The sequence below is a fragment of the Filicampus tigris genome, chromosome 14, assembly GCF_054856515.1.
Source record: "Filicampus tigris isolate MCC_2025a chromosome 14, RoL_Ftig_1.0, whole genome shotgun sequence".
Taxonomy (NCBI): domain Eukaryota; kingdom Metazoa; phylum Chordata; class Actinopteri; order Syngnathiformes; family Syngnathidae; genus Filicampus; species Filicampus tigris.
Window position 1 is genome coordinate 12,300,006 of NC_141230.1, and position 21,926 is coordinate 12,321,931.

At 42.1% G+C, this 21,926-nt stretch overlaps 1 protein-coding gene across 1 annotated transcript in view; it reads right to left on the reverse strand.

The window, feature by feature from the left end:
• The window catches only part of anos1 (anosmin 1), a 70,937-nt gene that overhangs the window by 44,942 nt on the left and 4,069 nt on the right, over positions 1 to 21,926 (reverse strand). The window contains exon 2 of the mRNA XM_086052016.1: positions 11,844 to 11,891. Coding sequence (XP_085908142.1) covers positions 11,844 to 11,891 — 48 coding nt within the window. The remainder of the gene's footprint in view (positions 1 to 11,843; positions 11,892 to 21,926) is intronic.

A 21,926-nucleotide genomic window follows, 5' to 3' on the forward strand; every position in this document is an offset into this window, starting at 1 on the left:
ATCCACTAATCCTACTTGTCCTCCCGAATTCGGCTCCTGGCAGAAGTGGCTGCTCAGATTGTCAGGATCATTGTCAGAGCGGTTCAATGCATTCCATTTGCTAAAAAAGTTGGGAGGGTTTCATCTTAAGCGCAGATAATCGGGTCTAATTTGAGCATTCATACCGCAAATAGCAAAAAAACACCAGTAACTGAAGCCCCCCTATAAAGAGCTTGAGAATATCAAAAGTTCAAACCGTAAGCATAGCACAAACTATGATCCTCAAACAGTTGAATATGATTTCAAACTCATCTGAAAATATTACCCTTTAAAATAAATGGCTTAGAGAAAAAAATACACAAATACATACAAAAGAAATACGCAAAATAAATAAATAATGCTAAAACTAACAAAAATTAAAGTAAAACGAAGCACTTTTGAAAAAACGAAAACAAATAAAAGTAACAAATTCGCTCTGGAAACAAATGAACATTAATTATGTTTAAAAAACAAAATTCAAAACGAAATAAAAACTAACTATAATGAAAATTCCATCACTATTATAACCCTGACAATGTGAATAGTAGGGATGTCGCAATATCGGCAGTATCGTGATATCGCCATATTAAAATTGCCACAATGTATCGTCGTCGCCATGTCACAATATTAATTGCAACAAATATTGTTTAAAGGCCCAAGTTGTTTTCCATTTGTGCAGTTCCAGCATCCTCTGGTGGTTAGTTTATTAACGCAGGTTAATTTGATGCCACTTTACGTATTACGTACTTACGTTTAAGACCCACGCTAATTGCCAGTAGGAGCCCATGACTGGCCAAGCCTATTTCTTTGTGAATGCTGTTATTATGGACAAAAACTGAATATTGTGATGTTTTTTGTTTTGTTTTTTTTACAATATCGTGAGCTTTTATACAGTATCATGAGCTTTTCATATTTCGCTAACCTCCCCACAATATCGTGATAATTATCGTATCGTTAGGCTCATATCGTGATATTGTTGTATCGTGACATTTGTATATCGTGACCTCCCTAGTGAATAATGAACTGGGTATTACATTCAACATCTTTGACATTAATTCCTATTTAGACAGCTTTGGTGGCATAATGTGGAATATTAGGGCATTTCTAAAAAAGCACAGAAATGCGATGGATGGATAGATGAATTGTGATAAACTGAACTGCAAATATGCGGGGATGACTGTACTACACTTTCGTCTTCATATTTTCTAGCAATCTGGACATGCTGTGGCACCATGCTGCCTTTCACAGGTTAGTCTTGGTACTATGAGAGTCATTTGGTTGAGGGGGGGACTCACAATTGTCTGTGGCGATATTATGTGTGGCATGCTGAGTTGGTCATCTGAAGTACACCACACACATTACAAGAGCAGTAAGATGTCCGATTTTGTTTCACTCGTCTTTTGTGGGATTTCACATTTTTAAAAAAATGGTATGTGTACTTTGCTTTAATGTGCCGGCATAGCTGAGAAAATTGGGTTTAATGGAAGCAGTGAAGAATGCAGATTTTCAGTCAACCTGAAGTCAAGGGTCAAGACAGCTGCCAATGACTGAGTTTTTGACACACATAAACATTGTGGTTTTTCATGATCCTGAAAGCATCTCATATGCACACACAAGGCTCTGGGATGCGGCAGCTGGGATAAATCGACGAGTTTGTATCTGCTAAGCACATCAGCTTTAAGATCCTTGCGATCTAATCTTCCCTACGGCCAACGTGACCGTCGACGTTGCCGCTTGAGTGGTAAATATTAAGAAAGCAAGCATCACTATCATCTTTTTGTAATTGAAATCGAATCTGTGTGCCAAAAACGGGAACTGGACCAGAAGACGAGCATTGTGTGATGATATTCATCATGAGGAGACGAATAAACACTCAGATGACAGCAGATTGTCTGGGTGATGGGTCCAAAAGAGGATTTTACCGCAGCTTTCATTGTAATAATCCCCACAGGGGAATTAAATCCCTTTAGACATAGAAAATATGAGGGATGGGGTTATTTGCCAATGGTTGATGATCTCAGCGGGGTCTGTAAACACACAAGCATGTTGTTTTCGTCCACTGTAATAAGATGTGCGATTTGACCAGCAAAGAAGTCTGAACTGCAGCAGTCCCGCAGCCTTTTCACCTCCTCTCCTGTGGCCTCGTCAGTGCCTTTTTTTTTTTTTTTTTTTTTTTTGCCGTGGGAGGTTTCCACTTTCTGCCACCCACAATGTGAATAATGAGCTCCACAGATAGCAGCCAATGAAGCGACCCCCCCTTTGGCCAATGAAACTTAACAACCATGTCCAGATCAGCTCCTTCCTGCTGGGACTGACCAACCCTACTTTACACCCCTGTGCCCACCCACACACACACACACACACACACACACACGCACACACACCCTGCCTTAAACTAACACAAATGAATCTGAGGCTGGCTTTACACTGCAAGTGTAAAGTGCCCAATTTTGATTTAATGCCTGTATCCTATTTTTTTAACCTGCTGTTTCCATGTACATTTCAAGAGATATGTCCAATATGGCTGCGTTGACACAAATAGCACATTAATAAATCCACAAGTGGCAACTTGGAAGTAAACAATAATACACATTGTAAATGACTATTTCCCCCGTTGATTTAAATGAAGATAACCTCCATCAGCACTTAAAGTACTTTCTTTATCAAATGGACATATCTCTAATGTAGCATATTTAGACCGCACTTAATGCTCTATGTCACCAACATGTGGGGACTAGCCTGCCAATAAAATAAATATATTAAACCAATTACTCCTCCCCACCTTTGAGACAGTTAAAAGCTCTGACAAATCACATAAATCTGTCATCCCTGCATGAGTCACTTTACTTCTTTACTATTTACTTGAACGACTTGGTGTGCAACTTTTCTAGCTACTGAAGATGGATAAAGAGTTTAATTTGTCAAGTGGTGCTAAACTGAGAAAATCTGAAGGTGTCTATTGAGTGCAATTACTTTCAAAAAGAAATCATTTCTATAGCAATTACATACAGGTACAGGTGGTAATTAAAGTATGTTTATAGTACTTGGTGTTAGGATTATTATAAGGGCATGAGGGGGAGGTTTCTCCCATTTGAGAAAGTTAGAGAAATCCTGTGCTATGCTTTTGACGTCCTTTAGATTCACAATGGGTGGTTTTTTTATGTCCATATTTGTGCTGTTTAGGCAGACACAGGTGTTTATGTTTCACTGACCAGTGCGTTTTGATTACTGTACATCAAGCTTGCATTCCCGATGTGTGTGTGTGTATATATATATATATATATATATATATATATATCGTCACTTGAAAAGTCACTTGAAAGATACAGTGTTAATTCAGCCTTAAAGTAGAACAAACTTCACCATCAGAATTCACCCATTTGTAAGGCGTCAATGCCGGTAATGTGGGCCGACACGGTGAGGTGAGAGCGGCGTCTGGCCCCGGCTGGACCAAAAGGTGCTTTGAAGTCCGTTGAAGCACCCACTTTATCACACCTTTGCAGCGTGTCACGGGATATACGACCGGGCCGCCAGAGACGAGCTGACCACGCAAACGTCTCGTAAACGGCGCTGACACACTTTCCAAGCTGCCAGGGATGCTTCCTTCTTAGTGGCTACTACGTGTCTTAGTTGAGAATAATTGAAGACCCTGCTCCTCGCAGACATTCAATGGGGAAGTTCAAGCTATTTATTTTGGCGTGAGAACTCGTGGGGGCTGGGAGGATGGTGGGCTTTGAGAGACACGTCCTGAATGAGACACGGCAGCATTCCACAGACTGTTGTTCAATTTTAAGCACTTCCAAAGATGTTCTCATGGGAGTTTAGCCGGAAATTGTACCAAAAGTTATACACTACTAAGCTCAAAATTCTATATCGGCGAACACGCACCGGAAACATGGTGGACCAACTACACTACAAATGTAATATTTTGCCACCAAAAAAGGGAGATTTTGTCATTATTTAAAATCACTTAAGGGTAGAGGTGTGAAAACTTGTGATAAAGTGCCATGTATTTTTAAAACCGGACAGATGGACCAGGTCGTTCATAGATTCATGGGTGTTTTTGGGAGCAAGCCGCCGTTCACAGCATTCCGAGAGAAAACCCTCACAAGCGTGAGGAGAACATGCAAAATCCGCACAGGAAGGTTGGTGTCCACATTCAAACTACCAACCTCTGAATTGTGAGGCTGATGTGCTAACAACGCGCCACACAAAAACTAATACTAAGAATGAACAAAAGTCGGTTTTCTACAAATTAGGGTGGCTCGTTTTGTACCAAATCCGACAAAATTCAACATAGCAGGCTCTTGGATGCATGTGAAGGCTTCCTATTTATAAACTGGCAAGGGAAGCTCGGGTAGCAAGTGGAACATGTGACATATGCATGAAAACTGAGAGTAGACAATGTTCTCTTCTTGAGCTTTTCGCCCCCTCTGCGGACTCTTTGTAAATAAAATGCAAGGTACGGTAAAGTCATCATCCCTCAACTCAAGGTTATAAAGCGAATGATGTTTTAATTCTCTTCATGGCGACTGTATAACTCACCGAGAGGCCAGTCCCGCCGAAGAAACAGCACGCCACCTTTTTGTTATGAAAATGTCGAGTATATTCTTTATATAAGACAAATACAGCTTTGACGACCCGACTTCCTCAGGAAAAGAGGTGGAAGCTGAATCGGACGTGTGCTTTTAAAAATATACATTACTTTGGCGCAACATTTAGCTGCATTGGCCAAGCGCTTTAAATTAAAAACAGGTAGAAGCTGTGTCCTTTGGGTTGTTGATTCAAGCAGCACTTTGGAGACTGAACAATTTGAAAATGGGTCTGAAAGTTGACATTTTACAAATCGATTTCATGAAACCGATCAAAAGCAGGCTGTTGTTGCTTGCGCGCCCGCTCAAGATAATTGGCTTGACAACGCTTCTCTCAAGAAGTATATAGTTCCTGTGACAAATTGCCAAACCAAATACAAGCAATAGAGGAGACTATACAAGACATTTTGCAAAGAGAGTCAGAGAGAGTCAGAGTCAAGAGTACACTTTCAGAGTGTTTTCCTTTGCATATTCTAAAACTTTCACGTTAAGATGTGAACCATACAAATATTGACTGAAAATGCTGTAAAATGCATTCAGGTCAGTAGTTGGCCTTGGTCAAAAATCATAAAACTATATTTTGAATAATGAATACTTTTGACTGCATATATGTGCGGTACAAAATTGACTACATGAAAGTAATACGACCCCCACTGGTTGTAGTAGCTATTAGTGGTGTGTATCTCTCCAAGTCAAGTCAAATTTATTTATATATCCCTTAATCACGAGAAAGTCTCAAAGGGTTTCACATGCCCACAGTTGACAAATATTAATGACATTCCCCGATCTTAACCCCCATGTCTAATAAAAGATGATTCAATACGCATCTCGATAAATGAGTTGCGCTAACTTTCAAGGATGTCTCATTTTGAAGTGGGACGATTCGATTCGGTTCGATTTAGTGGGATTACGATTCCATTTGATGTGGTACGGCGCAGATTTAGAGAATGTGATGCAATGAGTACAGACAATCAATCATTCACAGTCAGATTCACACAAATGGACAATTTAGAGTCTTCAATTGACCCAACATGTGGTATGTGGGGGGAGGTCGTTAGTGCCCAGAAAAAAAAAAGGAAAAAAAAGATTTTCCCAATACGTTCCACAATGAACCCTGCAGTGAATGAATTTCCCTCATCAACAAGGAAATGTAGCCAAATGCCGATCCCTAGTTAGCGAGGTATCAATTTGGCATTATTGTTGTAGTTTGCAGTGGTGTTAATGCTTATTGTATCATACACAGCTCAGCAACATTAAAAAGAAAATATAGGGCAGAACCACTACCTCACCATGCTGCCCCATGTGTCTATTCATCCACCAAAATGTAATTGAACTGAGAATTGTATCTTATCGTGTCAAATAATTTGTATTTGATTAAAACGCATTAGTTTACAAAGCATGTAATTAATTCCATTATCTTGGTTTTTGTGTGTTAGTGGTCCCTTGAGGAAAATGGTGTTACCGCCCCTCTAAAACTGCTCCCAATGTCAACAGAAATGAGCTGTAGCCCTTTGTGACCCTGCAAAAGATGGTATTAAAGAGGAGTGGATGGACGTCGAGTCTAATATTCAACTTGGTGCCCCGGAGACCCCCGAGTTTTTGGTCGTCCCGGAGCAGTTGGGGGAGACAATAGACGATAGAAAGAACTTTGTCCTCCTCGCTCAATGGACTCGGTGGTGCGCTGTGACGGCACGATAAAAGACCCCAAATGCCACATCGCTCCGCTTTGCAGCTAGAGCAAATTAGCATGATAAAAGGGAAACCCTGCGACTCGCCGGACGCCGCATGCGAGGTTGACCGCGGTGACTTTGCGGAGCCGCGCGGAAACAGGAGGCTCGGAGTTCCTAAAAAGCAGACAGATGGAGCGGGGAGGTCACCGTGTCTTTGTCTAAATTATTAGGCGGCTCCTTCCTCACATTTGCTTGCCGACTGTGGTGGCTGCTGGCTGGACTGGCCTTGTGTCCCCTCCACCACCCCAAGGGAGCCACCGGCCTTTGTCCCCTCTGTTTGACTGGGCGCTCTTCATGAAGTGGAGAGGCTAATCAGCGACTGCGGAGCTATTCACCGATTGCCACTGTACCGCATTTGTCACGATTGTTAGCGCACAGGCCCTCAGTGGGCACTCGAGGCCCTCAAGTGTGCTCCTATTTGCTAACAAATATTGACTCCTGGCCTTGAATGAAGCCTTGGCTTGCATCCTGATGGGCCCGGGATGCAATTAAACCAACATTTGTAGAGCACTTGGCTGTTTTTAAACGCAGTCACAAGCTGCACACAAAGCCGTGAAAAGCATTTGGACTGTTGCTTCGGTTTGGCCACCGTTCCGTACTTTGGATTTAGCAGCTCACAAAAAAAAAAAGCTCTTTTAAAAACAAAACTGCCAAATGACGAGGGAACGCAGAGTGCCAAGAGTCGATATTGGCCATGGGAGTGGAAAGCAGAGAATCGAGCGTCTTCACAGCGCCGAGGAGGTTTGCCTACGGCCCTACGCTGTTAACTTTAAAGTACTCAAGAGGTCACAGTAGGATTTTATGCAATAAAATCCCATTATTTGTTAAAGACGCTGTCAGGCAACATGCTTTTCTTCGCTAAATTACCATTTTACACACCGATGAGGACATTTTATTGGTGTGACACATCGCACTAGGTAATGCGCATGATGTGTACGTGCACGAGAGCAAACGGCATCACTGTAGCATCACAAGTCTCATTCATGAGTCATAGTGATGGGAAGTAACAAAGTATTTGCATTTATGTACATTTTTCAGGTACCTTCACTTGTTTACTTTTCAGACGACTTTTTACTTATACTTCCAACGGTTGAAAACAGATAACTACTTTTTGCACTCTTCACTTTCAAAATAGGCTTGTTACTTTTTTCAACCTCTGCAAAAGGCAAAGTCAACTGAGATCTTACCTGATTGAGATATTGCGGTCTTTAAAGCGGAAGTCAACCCAAACATTTTATATTATATAAGAATATGCCCACTAGTTGAAACACTGCATTCTTATTAATTTTTCATTTGATGAATATAAGTTAAGCAGCAAAATGCACTCGTTTTTAGCCATCTGTGGGGGCGGCCATTTTGTCTTCTGTCGACTGAAAGTGACATCACAACTGCTCACAACAACCAATTACGGCTGACCTGTTTTCTGAATCAGAGCCACGATTGGTCGTTGTGAGCAGTTGTGATGTCATTTTCAGTCGACAGAAAACAAAATGGCCGCCCCCAGAGATGGCTGGACATGAGTGGATTAACACTTATTCCACAAACGCAATATTTAGCAGAATGCCCTGTTTCAACTAATGGGCTTGCATAGAACATATTCTTGAAAAAAAAAATGTTTGCGTTGACTTCCCCTATAAGTATTTTTTTACACAAGTATTTCTACTTGTACTCAAGCAGACAGTATCAATTACTTTTGCCTCCTGAGGTGATTGCAACAATGATTTTGTAAAGGAAGTTGCGCCGAGACACTGGCTGTGATCAACACCGTCACCAGCTGTGAGGCCACGTTTAAGTAAGCATGCCCGCCACTGTGCCTTTTCCTGCATTTCCACTTAATTAGCGTCATTTATTGAGTTTCTCAGCATGTATGCTTTGGAGAGACGCCACCGAGGGCTAGAGGGAAATTTGTTTAAGGAAAATGAAATCATACAGTATACGCTACGACTTTGGGTCTACCACATACTGCGTATAATGTGACGATGCGAAATGCTCTGCTTATTTGTACAAGAATTTAGTACAATTTCTTAACCCCCAAAAATAAACTTTAGTGATTTCTTTAAAAAAAAATTATTTTGAATGAAATGAATATGCCTTAAACACTTTTTTTAGCTGCACAAAATGCGTAGCACTTTTTTGGATTGTGTTTGTGAAATTAATGTCGCTTTAAAATAGTCTAATTCAAGCATGGTACAATGGAATTTAGGGATGCACCGATAACCCATACTAGTGCCAATACTGTACGTCTGTACTCACGCCCAGGTTCGACAAAAAAATGCTCCAATACTATGACCTCGATACTACGTTACTAGCACAACAGACACCTTGCGGTCAGGTGGAGTAGGAGCCATGTCGGCCGTGTCAAGATGCATTCAAGTAAACACGAATGACAACACTTCATTAGCCAACTACACGTTATGCTCTACAAAATTGATGATGAACTCCGCTAGGTCAGTGACAGCTGTCTTCCAACCACCAATGTTTTTGAGCCCGCTCCATTCCGCGCTGCTAAGCGAGCCATGCTCACATCACGAAGCCATAGTGGATGACGCGCTGTGGCGTGGCGTGGCACTTGGGGTAAAGAGAAGAAAGCCAGGGTGTGATAAAGATTCACTTGTATTGTTCCGCCACAGTTATATTTTAGAACTTGTGGAGTTGTCAAAAAACAACCATTTTCCTTTTTACATACTTCAGTTCAGTTACATGGTATCCGTATTCCTACTTGTATGTCAACAAGACTACCATCTTGTATAATGCAACCTAGTGTTCCGACACCACAAAACAACTTCTTTTACAAGCTACTTTGAAAGTGGAAGTGAACCCAAACATTTTCCTTAGAATATGTTCTATGAGCCTCCACTAGTCAAAATATGGCATTCTGATTAATATTGTGTTTGTGGAATATGAATTAAACAAAAAAATCTCGCCCTCTTTAGCCATCTCAGGGGGCGGCCATTTTGCCACTTTCTGTCGACTGAAAATGACATCACAGTTGCTCAGGGCTCAGGTAACGACCAATCACGGCTGACCTGTTTTCTGAAGCTGAGCCAGGACTGGTTGTTACCTGAGCCTTGAGCAACTGTGATGTCATTTTCAGTTGACAGCAAGTGGCAAAATGGCCGCCCCCTGACATGGACAAAAACGGGTGGATTTTACAGCTTATAGAGTCAACCTAAACATATTTTTTTCCAGAATATATTCTATGCAGGCTCACTAGTTGAAAAAAGGCATTCTGATTAACATTGTGTTTGTGGAACATGAGAATTCCACCCGTTTTTAGCTATCTCAGGGGGCGGCCATTTTGTTACTTTTGTCGACTGAAAATGACATCACAGTTGCTCAGGGCTCAGGTAACAACCAATCATGGCTCAGCTTCAGAAAACATGTGAGCTGTGATTGGTCGTTACATGAGGCCTGAGCAACTTTGTTGTCATTTTCATCCATCCATACATCCATTATCGTTATCGCTTATCCTCACAAGGGTCGCGGGGAGTGCTGGAGCCTATCCCAGCAGTCTTCGGGTAGTAGGCGGGGGACACCCTGAATTGGTTGCCAGCCGATCGCGGGGCACACAGAGACAAACAAACATCCGCACTCACAATCACATCTAGGGGCAATTTAGAGAGTGTCCAATTAACCTACCAAGCATGTTTTTGGAATGTGGGAGGAAACCGGAGTACCCGGAGAAAACCCACACAGGCACGAGGAGAACATCCAAACTCCACACAGGGAGGCCGGGATCGAACCCACGACCTCTGAACTGTGAGGCTGACGTGCTAACCAGTCGATCACCGTGCCGCCTTGTCATTTTCAGACAACAGAAAGTGACAAAATGTCGGTCCCCAGAGATGGCTAAAAACAGGAGTATTTTGCTGCCTAACTCATATTCCACAAACGCAATATTAATCACAATGCCTTGTCTCAACTAGTGGGCCTGCATAGAACATATTCTGGAAAAAAATATATTTGGTTTGACTCCATCTTTAATGCTGTGTTTTGACTAGTGGAGGTGCATATTATTGTAAAGAACATTTTCAAATTAACTTCCCCTGTAAGTGAAATGTGTGGCAAGACTACTATTCCAAATAATGGCATTATCATGTGTAGTTGTAGTAGTTGTAGTTGTTATCGGCGAGTACTCCAATGTAAGTACTTGTACTCCTACTCTGTCTGAAAAAAATGGGATTGGTGCTCCCTAGTGGAATGCTTGGGAAAAAAAAGTTACTTAAACCACTATCTGTATAATGACAAGTGGCAAAAACGCAGACAAATGTGCATTAAAAAAAACAAAAAAAAAACATCACTTCCAAAGCACACGTAACAGTTTCACACTATGCACACAGTACACCCCTTGTCTTCAAAGACAAGGGTGCGTACACAGTTAATTGTTTTTATGACTAACATCTTTTTACACTTACGCTACTTCAAAATAAATAAAGGTTTTATGATGGCGACAGTTTGACTATGGAACGGATTATTTCTGTTCAGTCAGTCGGAAAAATATATTGTAAGCAGGCAGTGCGGTGCGCTAGTGGTGAGCTCGTCTGCCTCACAGCCGATCTGGGCTTGACTCTCAATTCAGGCAGTGTGGGTTTCCACCAGGTACTCTGGATTTCATCCCACACCCCAAAAACATGCATGTTCAATGCCAACTCTAAATTAGCCATAGGTGTGACTGTCAGTCTGAATCGTGGTTTTTATATGCGCTGTGATTGGCTGCCCTCCCACCACCCTAATGAGGACAAGCAGTATAGAAAATGGATGGTTGACCACTACCGTCATACAATGACATGTTGAAGGCTATTCTGTTTCATTGTGTTCTCACCGCATATATTTTATCCACGCCCGTCAGCTGACATGTATCTGAATAGACGTGCATTTATCGTGGAGCAAAACCGAAGAGAAGGACAAAAATCTCTTCAGCGAATGTCTTGTATTTTGAATCGACGGCGGCCAAACAACATTGAATTCTGGTTTCACGCTGTGTGAGGAGATGAGTGGCTCTGACAGCTCTAGTGGGCATTGTTCACGTTTCATAAGTTGGAGCACGCTGTGCTGGCGTAGCGTTCTTAGTATTCCCGCTCGAAACATCTCCGAGGGCCCTGTCAACAGATCCAGACGGGCCTGTCAGCGCCATCTTTTCAGGCGAGCTGTCAGCAGCAGCTTTATATCAGACTTCTTAGGGACGAGGGCAAGGAACACAAACAAGCTCGGCGGGGGGAGGAGGGGTTGTGTGTGGAGGGGCCGGGCAGTACAATGCATTCTTATCCACATTCCGAATAACAAGAATCCGAAAAACCCAACATGGACTCCGGTGAATCATTTCTAGTCTGAATGATGAAGATATTTTTTTGTTTTGTTTTGTGTCAAAATGTCTGGGAGCGATTCCTGCAGGCGTGACTAAACCTGTCCTGCCGTGACTCCTGCACTTTATGTTGTATTATCCCCCCCCAAAATAATGAGCCACGCACGCGTTGCATTCATGACAGGAGTGTAACCACATTACCTTGGAGCACTGCTTGTGATTCTGGCACCACACCAAGGATCCGTTGTTCTGTGGAGAAAAGTAGCACCTGTCATCACCTTGCATGGACTTATTAAAAGATTAAAATGCACTCATAATATTGCTGTCACAACGGATATTAGAGACCCTACCTCAGTAGAAATGTTTAAAACACGACCAAAGACTTATACTATGGAGATTTCTGCATTGATCAACTAGGCAGGGACCCACTTCGCCGAAGTGGTCTTCCTGCAGGACTTCATTTGATTGACTTTCACATTATTTTAAGCGAGATTGTATAGCATCATAATCGGCATCCACTGCAGCCTGATCATCCTGGAAGGAGGATTCCCCCATCGGTGGTCCCTTCTCAAGGTTTCTCATTTTTCCACGGAGGGTTTTTTTTGTTTTTTTTTAAGTTTTTCCTTACCTTCCTGGGTGTTAGGATCAGGGGATGTCGTTAATATTTGTCAACTATGGGCACGTGAAGCCCTTTGAGACTTTCTTGTGATTAAGGGCTATATAAATAAATTTCTAATTGACTGGACTTGATAATTAACACATTCTTTAAGGCGCGGGAACCCACACAGTGAATCTTGGGCCAAGAAACATACCGTTTTCCTGTCAAGTGTTGAACATCAGGCAGTCGCAGTATTTTTTTTTTTTTAGTTAAGTAGAACAATGGATGGATGGATAGTAGGCATGTAACGATTCACCCAAGCCACGATTCGATTTTCAATTTCCAGTTCCCGATTTTCGATTCGATTGTTTTTAAATCCCGACCATGCTCGTCTCTGTGCACTAGTCTCAATCAATCAATAAATCAATCAATCAAAAAACTTTTTTTCCCCAAGGGGCAATTTAGAAGGCATAACAAGCAGCATTATAGGACAACACAACATCATAAAAAACATACAGCAATTACAATAATAAAATGAAAATATATATGTCCATCTACTGCCAAGTAAAAAGGGTGGTGCTGCAACCATCCACAAACGCAATACGCAATGTTTTTTGGTCCAGGCGTGTCAAGTTGGGCTGCCACAAAGTTTTTATTCATTTATTTTGCTAGTCAAATTATCATTAACTGTAGTCGTGATTAGTTGACTAATCAGATCATATGTAAATCGCGGAATAATCGCACCAGGCTCTACCATCTACCATTGGTGGCTTACAGCTTCAATTCTTTAAGGATTTAAATTAAAATTTAATTAAAATGAGTATATTCAACGTGTATCAAACTTTGCAGCTTGTACCAGATAAGTGGTTTGGATAATGCATGGAAGGATGAATGTATTATAGATGGCTTTGGTTTTTAGTTATGAGCGTGATCGCAGACAGAATTGAACTCAAGTCAAGGAATCGCTTGTATATGACTTTTTTAAAAAAAACAAAATGTTTTTTTGTGTACGTTCTGATAAGATTGATTTTTCAGAAAATATTTGTTTTTCTTGAAATATACAACTGAGATTTCTACTGTTTCGCCACAAAAAGGAACAGACTTTTTTTCCTACAAAAAATTAAAAAAAGGGCTTATGACATTTAATTAAAGCCATGCCCTGCTTTAAGCCACAGCCTTTTGTGATCGACTCCCATACGGCACACACACAAAAGAGGCGCTTTAAGTGTGTGTAACTCAAGCAGAAAAGTGGGGTCAGCACTCCGGTTCCCCGCAGGGCCAGCCTCTGGTCAGTTTCAGCCCAACGCGGCGACCTCAGCTCTTCTTACGAGCCGTTTGATCTCTCAACAGACGTCCCCGAGGTCACTGAGGCGGGAACTGATGTCAGCGTGCCTGCGAGGGTTGCAGATACCGACCATTTCCCCCTAATTGCGCTGGAAGTGCCACCTTGCGTTCGCAACGGTGGGGGCCCAGCATTTGCTCCCAGTGTTGCGCTGTGCGTTGTAAATATGCGGAGCCATCATCGAGTGAGAGAGCAGCGGGTCATTTCCTGACTTCTATCACTGTGAGGAATGATGCTGTCACTCTCGGCCAGCTTAATTGCGTTTGCGTGGCGAGTGCAAAAGAGGCTTCAGATGAAGTGCTCAGCTGATAGAAGACATGAAAGAGATGAAAATAATGAGGGGAAAAACATGTTTTTGCCCTTGCCGGATGGTAAACAGGCGCCGTAAGAGGATTTGCGGATGCATACGTTGAATCGATATAAGTGCAAAGCAGATTGAGAGCAGCGAGGGTTTTAGGTCACGCTTGTGGACACTTGAATGCATGTTTGTGCCGAGTCCCCCTCTTATCTCACGGCAGTGGGTCCCTGCAAACTCGCAGGTTTCATCTGAGGACAAAAACAAGCCACACAAGAAGACGCAAGGGGAAAATGCAAGGCTTTTCAACGCAGCTGCCGCGAGCTATTTTTTCTTTCTAAAATGACATTTGCAAGCCACGAAACCAAAACGGTGCAGTTCCACAATACCGATAATAAGCATATCGTTAAAATGAATGCTACTGTCAAAAAACGAGGATGATCTCCCCACAGGAGATTTTGACAGGTCAAAACCAAAAATTCCTTACCCTTGACGTTCTGAAGACTCTTACTCCACCTACTGCAACTATGATGTGATTTGTGTCAACCACCAATCAATTGACTAATGCAGAGGTTCAGGCATCTTATATCAATAAAATGACTTCCATACAAGCAAATCCTTCCATCCATCCATTTCTGCAGCCTTTTTCATAAGGGTCGCAGATGAGCTGGGGCCAGTTCCAGATGACTTTAGTCGAGAAGCACTCGAGACTGATCAATCCCAGCTTACAGACAAACAACAGTCACACTCGCATTCACATTCACACGTATCGACTAGGCTTTCAACTTTGTAATGTATTTGATAACGGCTGTGAATGGAGCTAATTACAGGGGATCCTCAGTTTACACTGGTCCTGACATACGACATTGGCGGTTCGCAAGCGATCTTGATTGCGCAAAGGCTAGTTATGTTACCGCCATGTGTACTATTAAGGGAAGTTACTTTTGTGCCTCAAGGTAACAGCTCTAAATCAGCGTGTTGACACCTCATTAAACACTTTTCAGACATATATGGTTTTGTTCTCATGCGACGGTTTGATAACATCCGCAAGTCCAAGCAAGTCAGGTAATAATTCTCTTGCCCTGTAACATGAGGTCATTTGATCTATTGTTAAAAAAAAAAAAAAATGCAGTCCCTTTAAACCCAACAGCCTTATCTACGTCTTACTTGATTCAGCGCGGGAATAGGCCATAAATATGTGATGAAAAATTTCGGACTAAAGTCATAAAGGACTTTTATTCCAGTTCATAGCCTGGATCGGAGGTTCACTTGTGGACGCTCCGAGGCTGTGGGATTCAGCCAGACTTGAGGGGGTCGGCAGGCATAAAGTCTGCTCAAGTTCAATGTCAAGTTCAAAGACGTTTCCCACAATGTAATCCAGAAGAAAAAAAAAAAAAAAAATCCCATGAGACCTTTGGAGGGAATTTATCATTAAAGGATTTTAATTTGACATCCCGTTCCAGTAAGTGCTGAGCTTTTAGAGTCAAGGGTACTGGTCAAATGGCTTCAAAGGAATTTGTGATTGTACGATCATGTCTCCAGAGAATTTCTCTCTCAAAAAAAAAAAAAGTGCAGATAAGAATAAAAAATGTATGAGTGAAAGCGGCAAGGAAATGAAGAATCTTCCTTTCATGGCGTAAAAATGAGCACCAGCTTGGCCGGGGCATGCATCAGATGCTTCCCGGCCCTGTTGTGCGTAATAGAACATTCTGTTTGGCCAAGCGTTGATTAAAAAGTGAATTATTCCTCGCCAGTGCATCATTCTCTTTGGTAGGGGACGATTAAATCGCTGTGGTGCTCTCTAACTTATGAGGAATGATCAATACAACTGTTCCCAATCTGCTGTTGGTGGCACCCTGTAAATAAGACCTTGACATGTTGCCGGACGGCAAACACCTCCGGTGGTAATTTATTAAGACTGTCATGACTCTACACCACTTCCAAAATCATTAATCCTGTTTTTTTTATTTTTATTTTTATTTTTTTGCTGATGGCTTCCCTCGTCCATCAATAAAACGTTGACAGGGCCACATCCACGGATCCACAGAGGATCTAATTTGGTTCTGTGACAGCATCCCTGAAGCAGGGAAGCTCGGCAGGATGTTGCCCCAGCTGTCCGGGGACTGACCCCACCATGTCAGGGACCGACGGGGAATAATTATAGGTCAGGACTTCATCGCCCTGACTCACCATGACATTCCTCCGCAGTATGAACATTACGCAGCCGCGATGACTGTCAAGGACCCCAAGCAATGAATGTTTTCCAGATATCCTCCGGTGTGATTTTGGTGGGGGTGGGGGGGGTCAAGGAGAAGGAGGCCCAGGCGGCGGGTGAAGCCCGGTGCTTTGTTTCTGGCGCTGGTGGACTCGTGTAAACAGGACATTTATCACAGAGGTACACGGCAGCGCTTGTCAGCTGAGAAGTCGGAGCAGGTGGCCAGGGGCGTGTTGTATTGTCTAGATAAGTGAGGAACATGAACAAAACCTCTTTTATCTCCAGGTTCTACCTTTTGAGAAACGGTTGGCTTTTGTTCCCTGCGGGCTGTCGGTCGGGATCGAATGACTCTCCGTTTGCATGGGAAGGCCATTGTTTTAATAGGGTTTATGTTTGTAGGTGTTAGACCTCCGATTTTTTTGCAGGAAGTAGAAGGAGAAAGGGACTTGAAAGAAGGAGCGGTGTCCCATGTGTCCTTTGTCTTCATTACAGGGGGTCCTCAGGCAATACCAAAATAACACACTTAAGAGCACATATGCTGCACGTAAATAAAGACCCTTAACATTTAAGATTTGAGGGGCTTTGAAGTACTTGGAGGTCCGGATACCAATTATCCAAAAGTAGAGACATCTTCTGTTATTGAATTATTCAACAAAGCTTCCTTGTGTCTTATCTCGTTCACTTGTTTCTTTGGTCTTACCGAACCTACAGACCATATTTAGTTGAAATCATTTTGCTCATTAAAAAAATCATGAAAAATGTCCAGATCCTTAGAGTATCATCAAAAGTAACCAATTCATATTTGGGTCCTTGGCTCTAACCCAGGCTACAGATCACATTTCAATCGAATACATTCACAAATTCTGATAAAGTCCATGATAGACAAAAGATGCTAATCTTCACAAAGTAGCTGACGACATATTGAATGTTGAAAAAATAAAATATTTAAAAAAAAAGAGAAAAGATCCACATCCTTGTCTCTCAAAGCTGCAAATTGAAAGTCTTGCACAACTTTTTAGTAACATCCATGTCTTATCATCCTGATCTTTACTGCAGATCTACAACACGAACAATAGTTTATCGCTTCGTCCGTAAATCACACCCAAGAAGCTTCATAACAAATCTCCTTAGAAGCCATTCCATTTTTTTTCCAGAAGTATTAACGTTAAAGAACGTTACCCAGATTCACACTGTTGATCTAGAAATCAATCAGAACAAAATCAATTCATCAGAGTCTTACCAAAACAACATAATCAAATCATTCAAATCCATTCACAATGTGTGAGTAATCTTTAAGTTTAAAAAATGAAAAAAAAACGCAAAAAAAACCTATGCACTTTGCTTAAACTTCATAAGTTTGTCCTTGAATCATACCAAGGAAGCTTCAGCCCACATTTCATTGAAATATGTTCCCAACTCTTTGAGCAACATCTGTGCTTGAAATAAAAAATAATCAAAATCCACACGTCGTGTGTACAGAACACTGTCGAAAGTGAATTAATTTGTCCTTGAATCAAATGAAAGAAGCTGCAGTACGAACCAAATGAGTTTCAGAAACATCAAAGTTTTGGATCCACAGAGTGGACATGATCAGAAGGTTTTTATATTCGTCCTTGGGTCCATTGAAATCTGTTGACAATTTACTGAGCTGAAAAAAAGTCCCAATTTCACACTGCAGAACACAATCAAACGTTAATCACTTCGTCCTGTGATCCGCCATACTATAAGTAGCAGCAGACCAAATGTGCACATCACACCACAATTCAGATCCAGAAGACAATCAGCCATAAATACATTTTGTTGTGTACCTCTACAATTTCCATGAAACTATTTTGAAGGCCGGGCAATGTAACTCACCTTACATTTCGACAGTAAATTCAGTCAAAAAATGAGCCAATATTAATGATAACGTCAATGAATTTGAACCTGTATAGCGCAACCCAAGAATGACAATTGGACAATGACTACTAGAGTTTAAATTGTCTCCTGTAAGAATGAAACGTCACTGACCAGTCGAGCATTTAAGTATGACTCCGATTTACAGGCGCAAGTGCCACGCTTTAAAGGCACTTATTGGGTGAAGACTGGCGGGGCGCGGGGGGCAGGACTGAACCACATAGACCCCCATTCATCCGCCGTCTTCAGCCATGAAGACCTCCACGCGCGAGACGAGCCCCGGTGGAGGTCTGATTTCCACCGAGACCAATTTCACATCAAAGGCGCAAACAGGGGCTAATAGTTCTTTCCGATGTGTTTTTATTTCCTTCACTTGAAGGAATAAAACATTCAATTGAATGTGTCACTTTTTTTTAATGTCTTTAACAACAGCTTGTCTGGACACTCCTTGTTTTTTAGTTTTGCTTTTCACATAAATAATCCACTACAAGACTTGACGCTTTCAGAAATCCCGCTTAGCGCATGCCTCCCAGCTTGCTCTCAAACATTTGGCTAATATTTACAGAATGCATGGGTGTTGCCCCACTGTCAATTACACTGGGGGTGACAAACTCTCCAAATGTGGGGAGATGTGTCAATAAATCTGCTTCTCGCGACCGCTATGACATCACTAGCTCGTCTACAACACTGGCAAGCGATGGACGAAGCATACTCGAAACTTCGTTCTGACATATAAAACGATTCAGATCTTACCACATTAGGGAAAAAAAATGGGTTCCTCACTGACATCTGCAAGTGCTAAATCCTCCAAATGTCAATCCAGTGAAGATGATTCAGCGAATGAAAAACAGATCTTTAAATTGCATGTGAAATATCTCATTCAGCGAAAGCAGAACGCATGACACACGTTCTATAGATTAACAGTGATTAAATGAGATGGATTGTGCTTTTTATTTCACAATTTAAAAAAAAAAAAAAACAGTTCCCGGGTTTCTTCATAAAGGGTCTCTGGCATTCTTTGGTCAAAATGTACACAGGATAAAATAAAATTACAGCCCATTTAATATCCACTCGTCACACTTTGGTTCTAATCATTCGTTTTGGGGGAGTGGTAACGTTTCTTACAAATTTTAACTTTCGTTGCCATGAGGACTGTGGCGGGGATAGCTTTAGTTTTTGAGACTCTTAGAATCCCTCTAGAGCAGATTTTCACCTCTCAGTCTATATCGCAAAGTCTAATAATTTAAGTTAACCATGTCTTGTATCTTTCCCCTCGCATAAAGCAAGCACCCATACAGACTTGCTTTATCACTCATGACCGTAGCATTTCATCGCAACACTAATATGTGCTGACAGCGGCTCTGCTTCATTTGAAAGGCACTCTATGGCCCAATCCCCAAACCCACACTTACACCCTTGTGGCCCTCACTTGCGCATTCCCGCCGAGGGTACGAGTGTGTAGGGTGTCCTAATTCTGCAAAGTGCTCTGTCGCCCCGCCCTCTTTGCGCCCTTGTTCCACACTTCGGCTTAGCCCGCATCCATGGCCCCTAAACCGAAGCATATTACCCACAATTCTTTGCGGACCAAAATAAAACTGAGGACATTCGGTGGAAATACTGTACCTGTGCTGAAAAAAAAGTAAAAAATGGTCCAGCCACAAATAGTTCAAATAATGGGTCCATAGCTCCCATCGACCGGAAGACCGAGCCTGAGTTTTACTTTACTACTACTTTACTGAAGTTTTAAAGCGGAAGTCAACGCCAACATTTTTTTTTTCTCAAGAATATGTTCTTTGCAAGCCCACTAGTTGAAACGGGTCATTCTGATAAATATTGCGTTTGTGGAATAAGTGTTAATCCACCAATTTTTAGCCATCTCTGGGGGCGGCCATTTTGTCTTCAGTCGACAGATAATGACATCACAACTGCTCACAACGACCAATCACGGCTGACCTGTTTTCTGAATCTGAGCCGTGATTGGTCGTTGCGAGCAGTTGTGATGTCATTTTCAGTTTTAAACAGCAAAATTGCCAAAACAACAACCCGTTCCGCCATGCTCGCTGACGCGGGGGCATAGACCGTAGGGTGCAAGTGTGCGTATTGGAATTGGGCCCATGAATTTAAGATGTATCATTATTATTATCTTTTGGCTTTGACATGATAGTGTTGCTGTGCAGGTTGTCATTTGACAATCCCAAATCTGGGAGCCTGGCTGCCAAGTCATGAGTAGAGAAACTCGGTGCGGGGGTGGTTATTAAATAAATTAGCCACACTGTTATGTAAAGGTGAGACAGAAGTGCTGAATACATTTTCCAAAATAGCCAGATAAAAGATGTACTTGGTTGTTTAATTTGACAATGAATGGGAAGGCAGACTGCACAAAGCAGATTTCTTCAGTTCCTTGAAAGTGTAAGGTGCTCCCTGTCACATATCGAATGACCCCCAAATTAAGAGCTTAGTCATTAGAGCGGCAGTCTGCGCTGCTTGCGCGCCTGTTAGCGTAATGAGATCCCCGTGCCGTTGGGAAGCGGATCCACCTGCAGTTTGCGCCGACCCTTTCGGCAGCGCTGCACGGCAGCTTAGCACGTTTAGCGCGGATCAGGTGCCGGCGTTTAGCAGGAAGGTGACCTCCCTGCCAGAAAGACAGTGGTGGCCCTGCTCACGGCTACATTTGCTGGCATTTATTGGGGAGTACAGGGCAAGGGGGGGGCAAGTGCCATGTGTTTTTGCAGCTGACCGGACCCTGAACGACACCCAACACACACGCTCACACGCAATTCCACATGAAAGGAGAGCGCATTAGACAGTTGCATATTATCAACACTGGCCTTCTATTTTTAGAGGCGCTCGCCCTGCTTTGCTTATCCTAAAATGCATTGAAGTCCAATGCCCTAAGCGTTTGAGTTTGGACTCTAAAATCGCACAAAACGTAGCAAATGTGTAGTCGTCAAGGATGACACTACACAAGATGTCGGCATATCGTACCATACCTCACTTTGCCGTACCGTACTTTGCTTTGTCCCTTGTTGTTATTCCAAAAGAAGACAACCTGGATTTTTTGGGGGCACATTTATCCGAAAAGAAGGAGCAGCCCTGACAAGGGGTGTTGAGAGAAGAAGGTGCAAAGAGAAGTAAGAGAATATACCCAGGAAGCCACGTGAAGTTACGTGTTGTTTTTTGGCATATCAGTGACACTAAATTGAAAAGAAGAACCGCCATCGTGGGTAATTTCATGCAAGACCTCGCGATGTCACAGGCCACCTCGTAAGATGTTAGAAGGAGAACATCACCAAAAGTTACAAGAAATTAACAGGCCACCATACGCTGGTGTCGCTATGACGGTGGTTAATTTACTCAGTGTTGGCAACTTAGCAACTTTTGGGACTGCAATTGGCAAAATTTCCGACACATCCGGCAGCTATTTTTCAACAAAAAAGGTCAATCTTGCAAGTTTTTTGTGCCGTTATTGGAATCTTCTCGAGATTATGAGACTCTTCCAGAGCAGATGTTCTCTCCTCTGCACCCAGACTGCAAACCATGGACACATTTTCAGAAATAGGCAAAAAACAAAAGATTTACTTACTGTTGTTTTATCTCACACTTGATTGAAATGCCATTATCTATTCCAGTCTTCCAAAATACATTTTAAAAAAGTTGAAACATGTTTTTACTAAGAAACATATGGCTCTATAGTATTCTACTTTATTAAAACAAAGAGTAATAACTGGAGCTGCAATTAACGATTATTTAAATAATCGGTTAATCTGTCAATTATTTTGTCGATGAATTCGATTTTAAGAATACATGTTTTAATTTCCACCCCTTTATTCAAATACATGACGTCAAATTGACAGTGCGGAAAATGCATAAGCATAAATTATTGATGATTCAGTTCCTGGTTTGGTCCGTAATGTGTCAGAAAATTGGCAAAAATTACC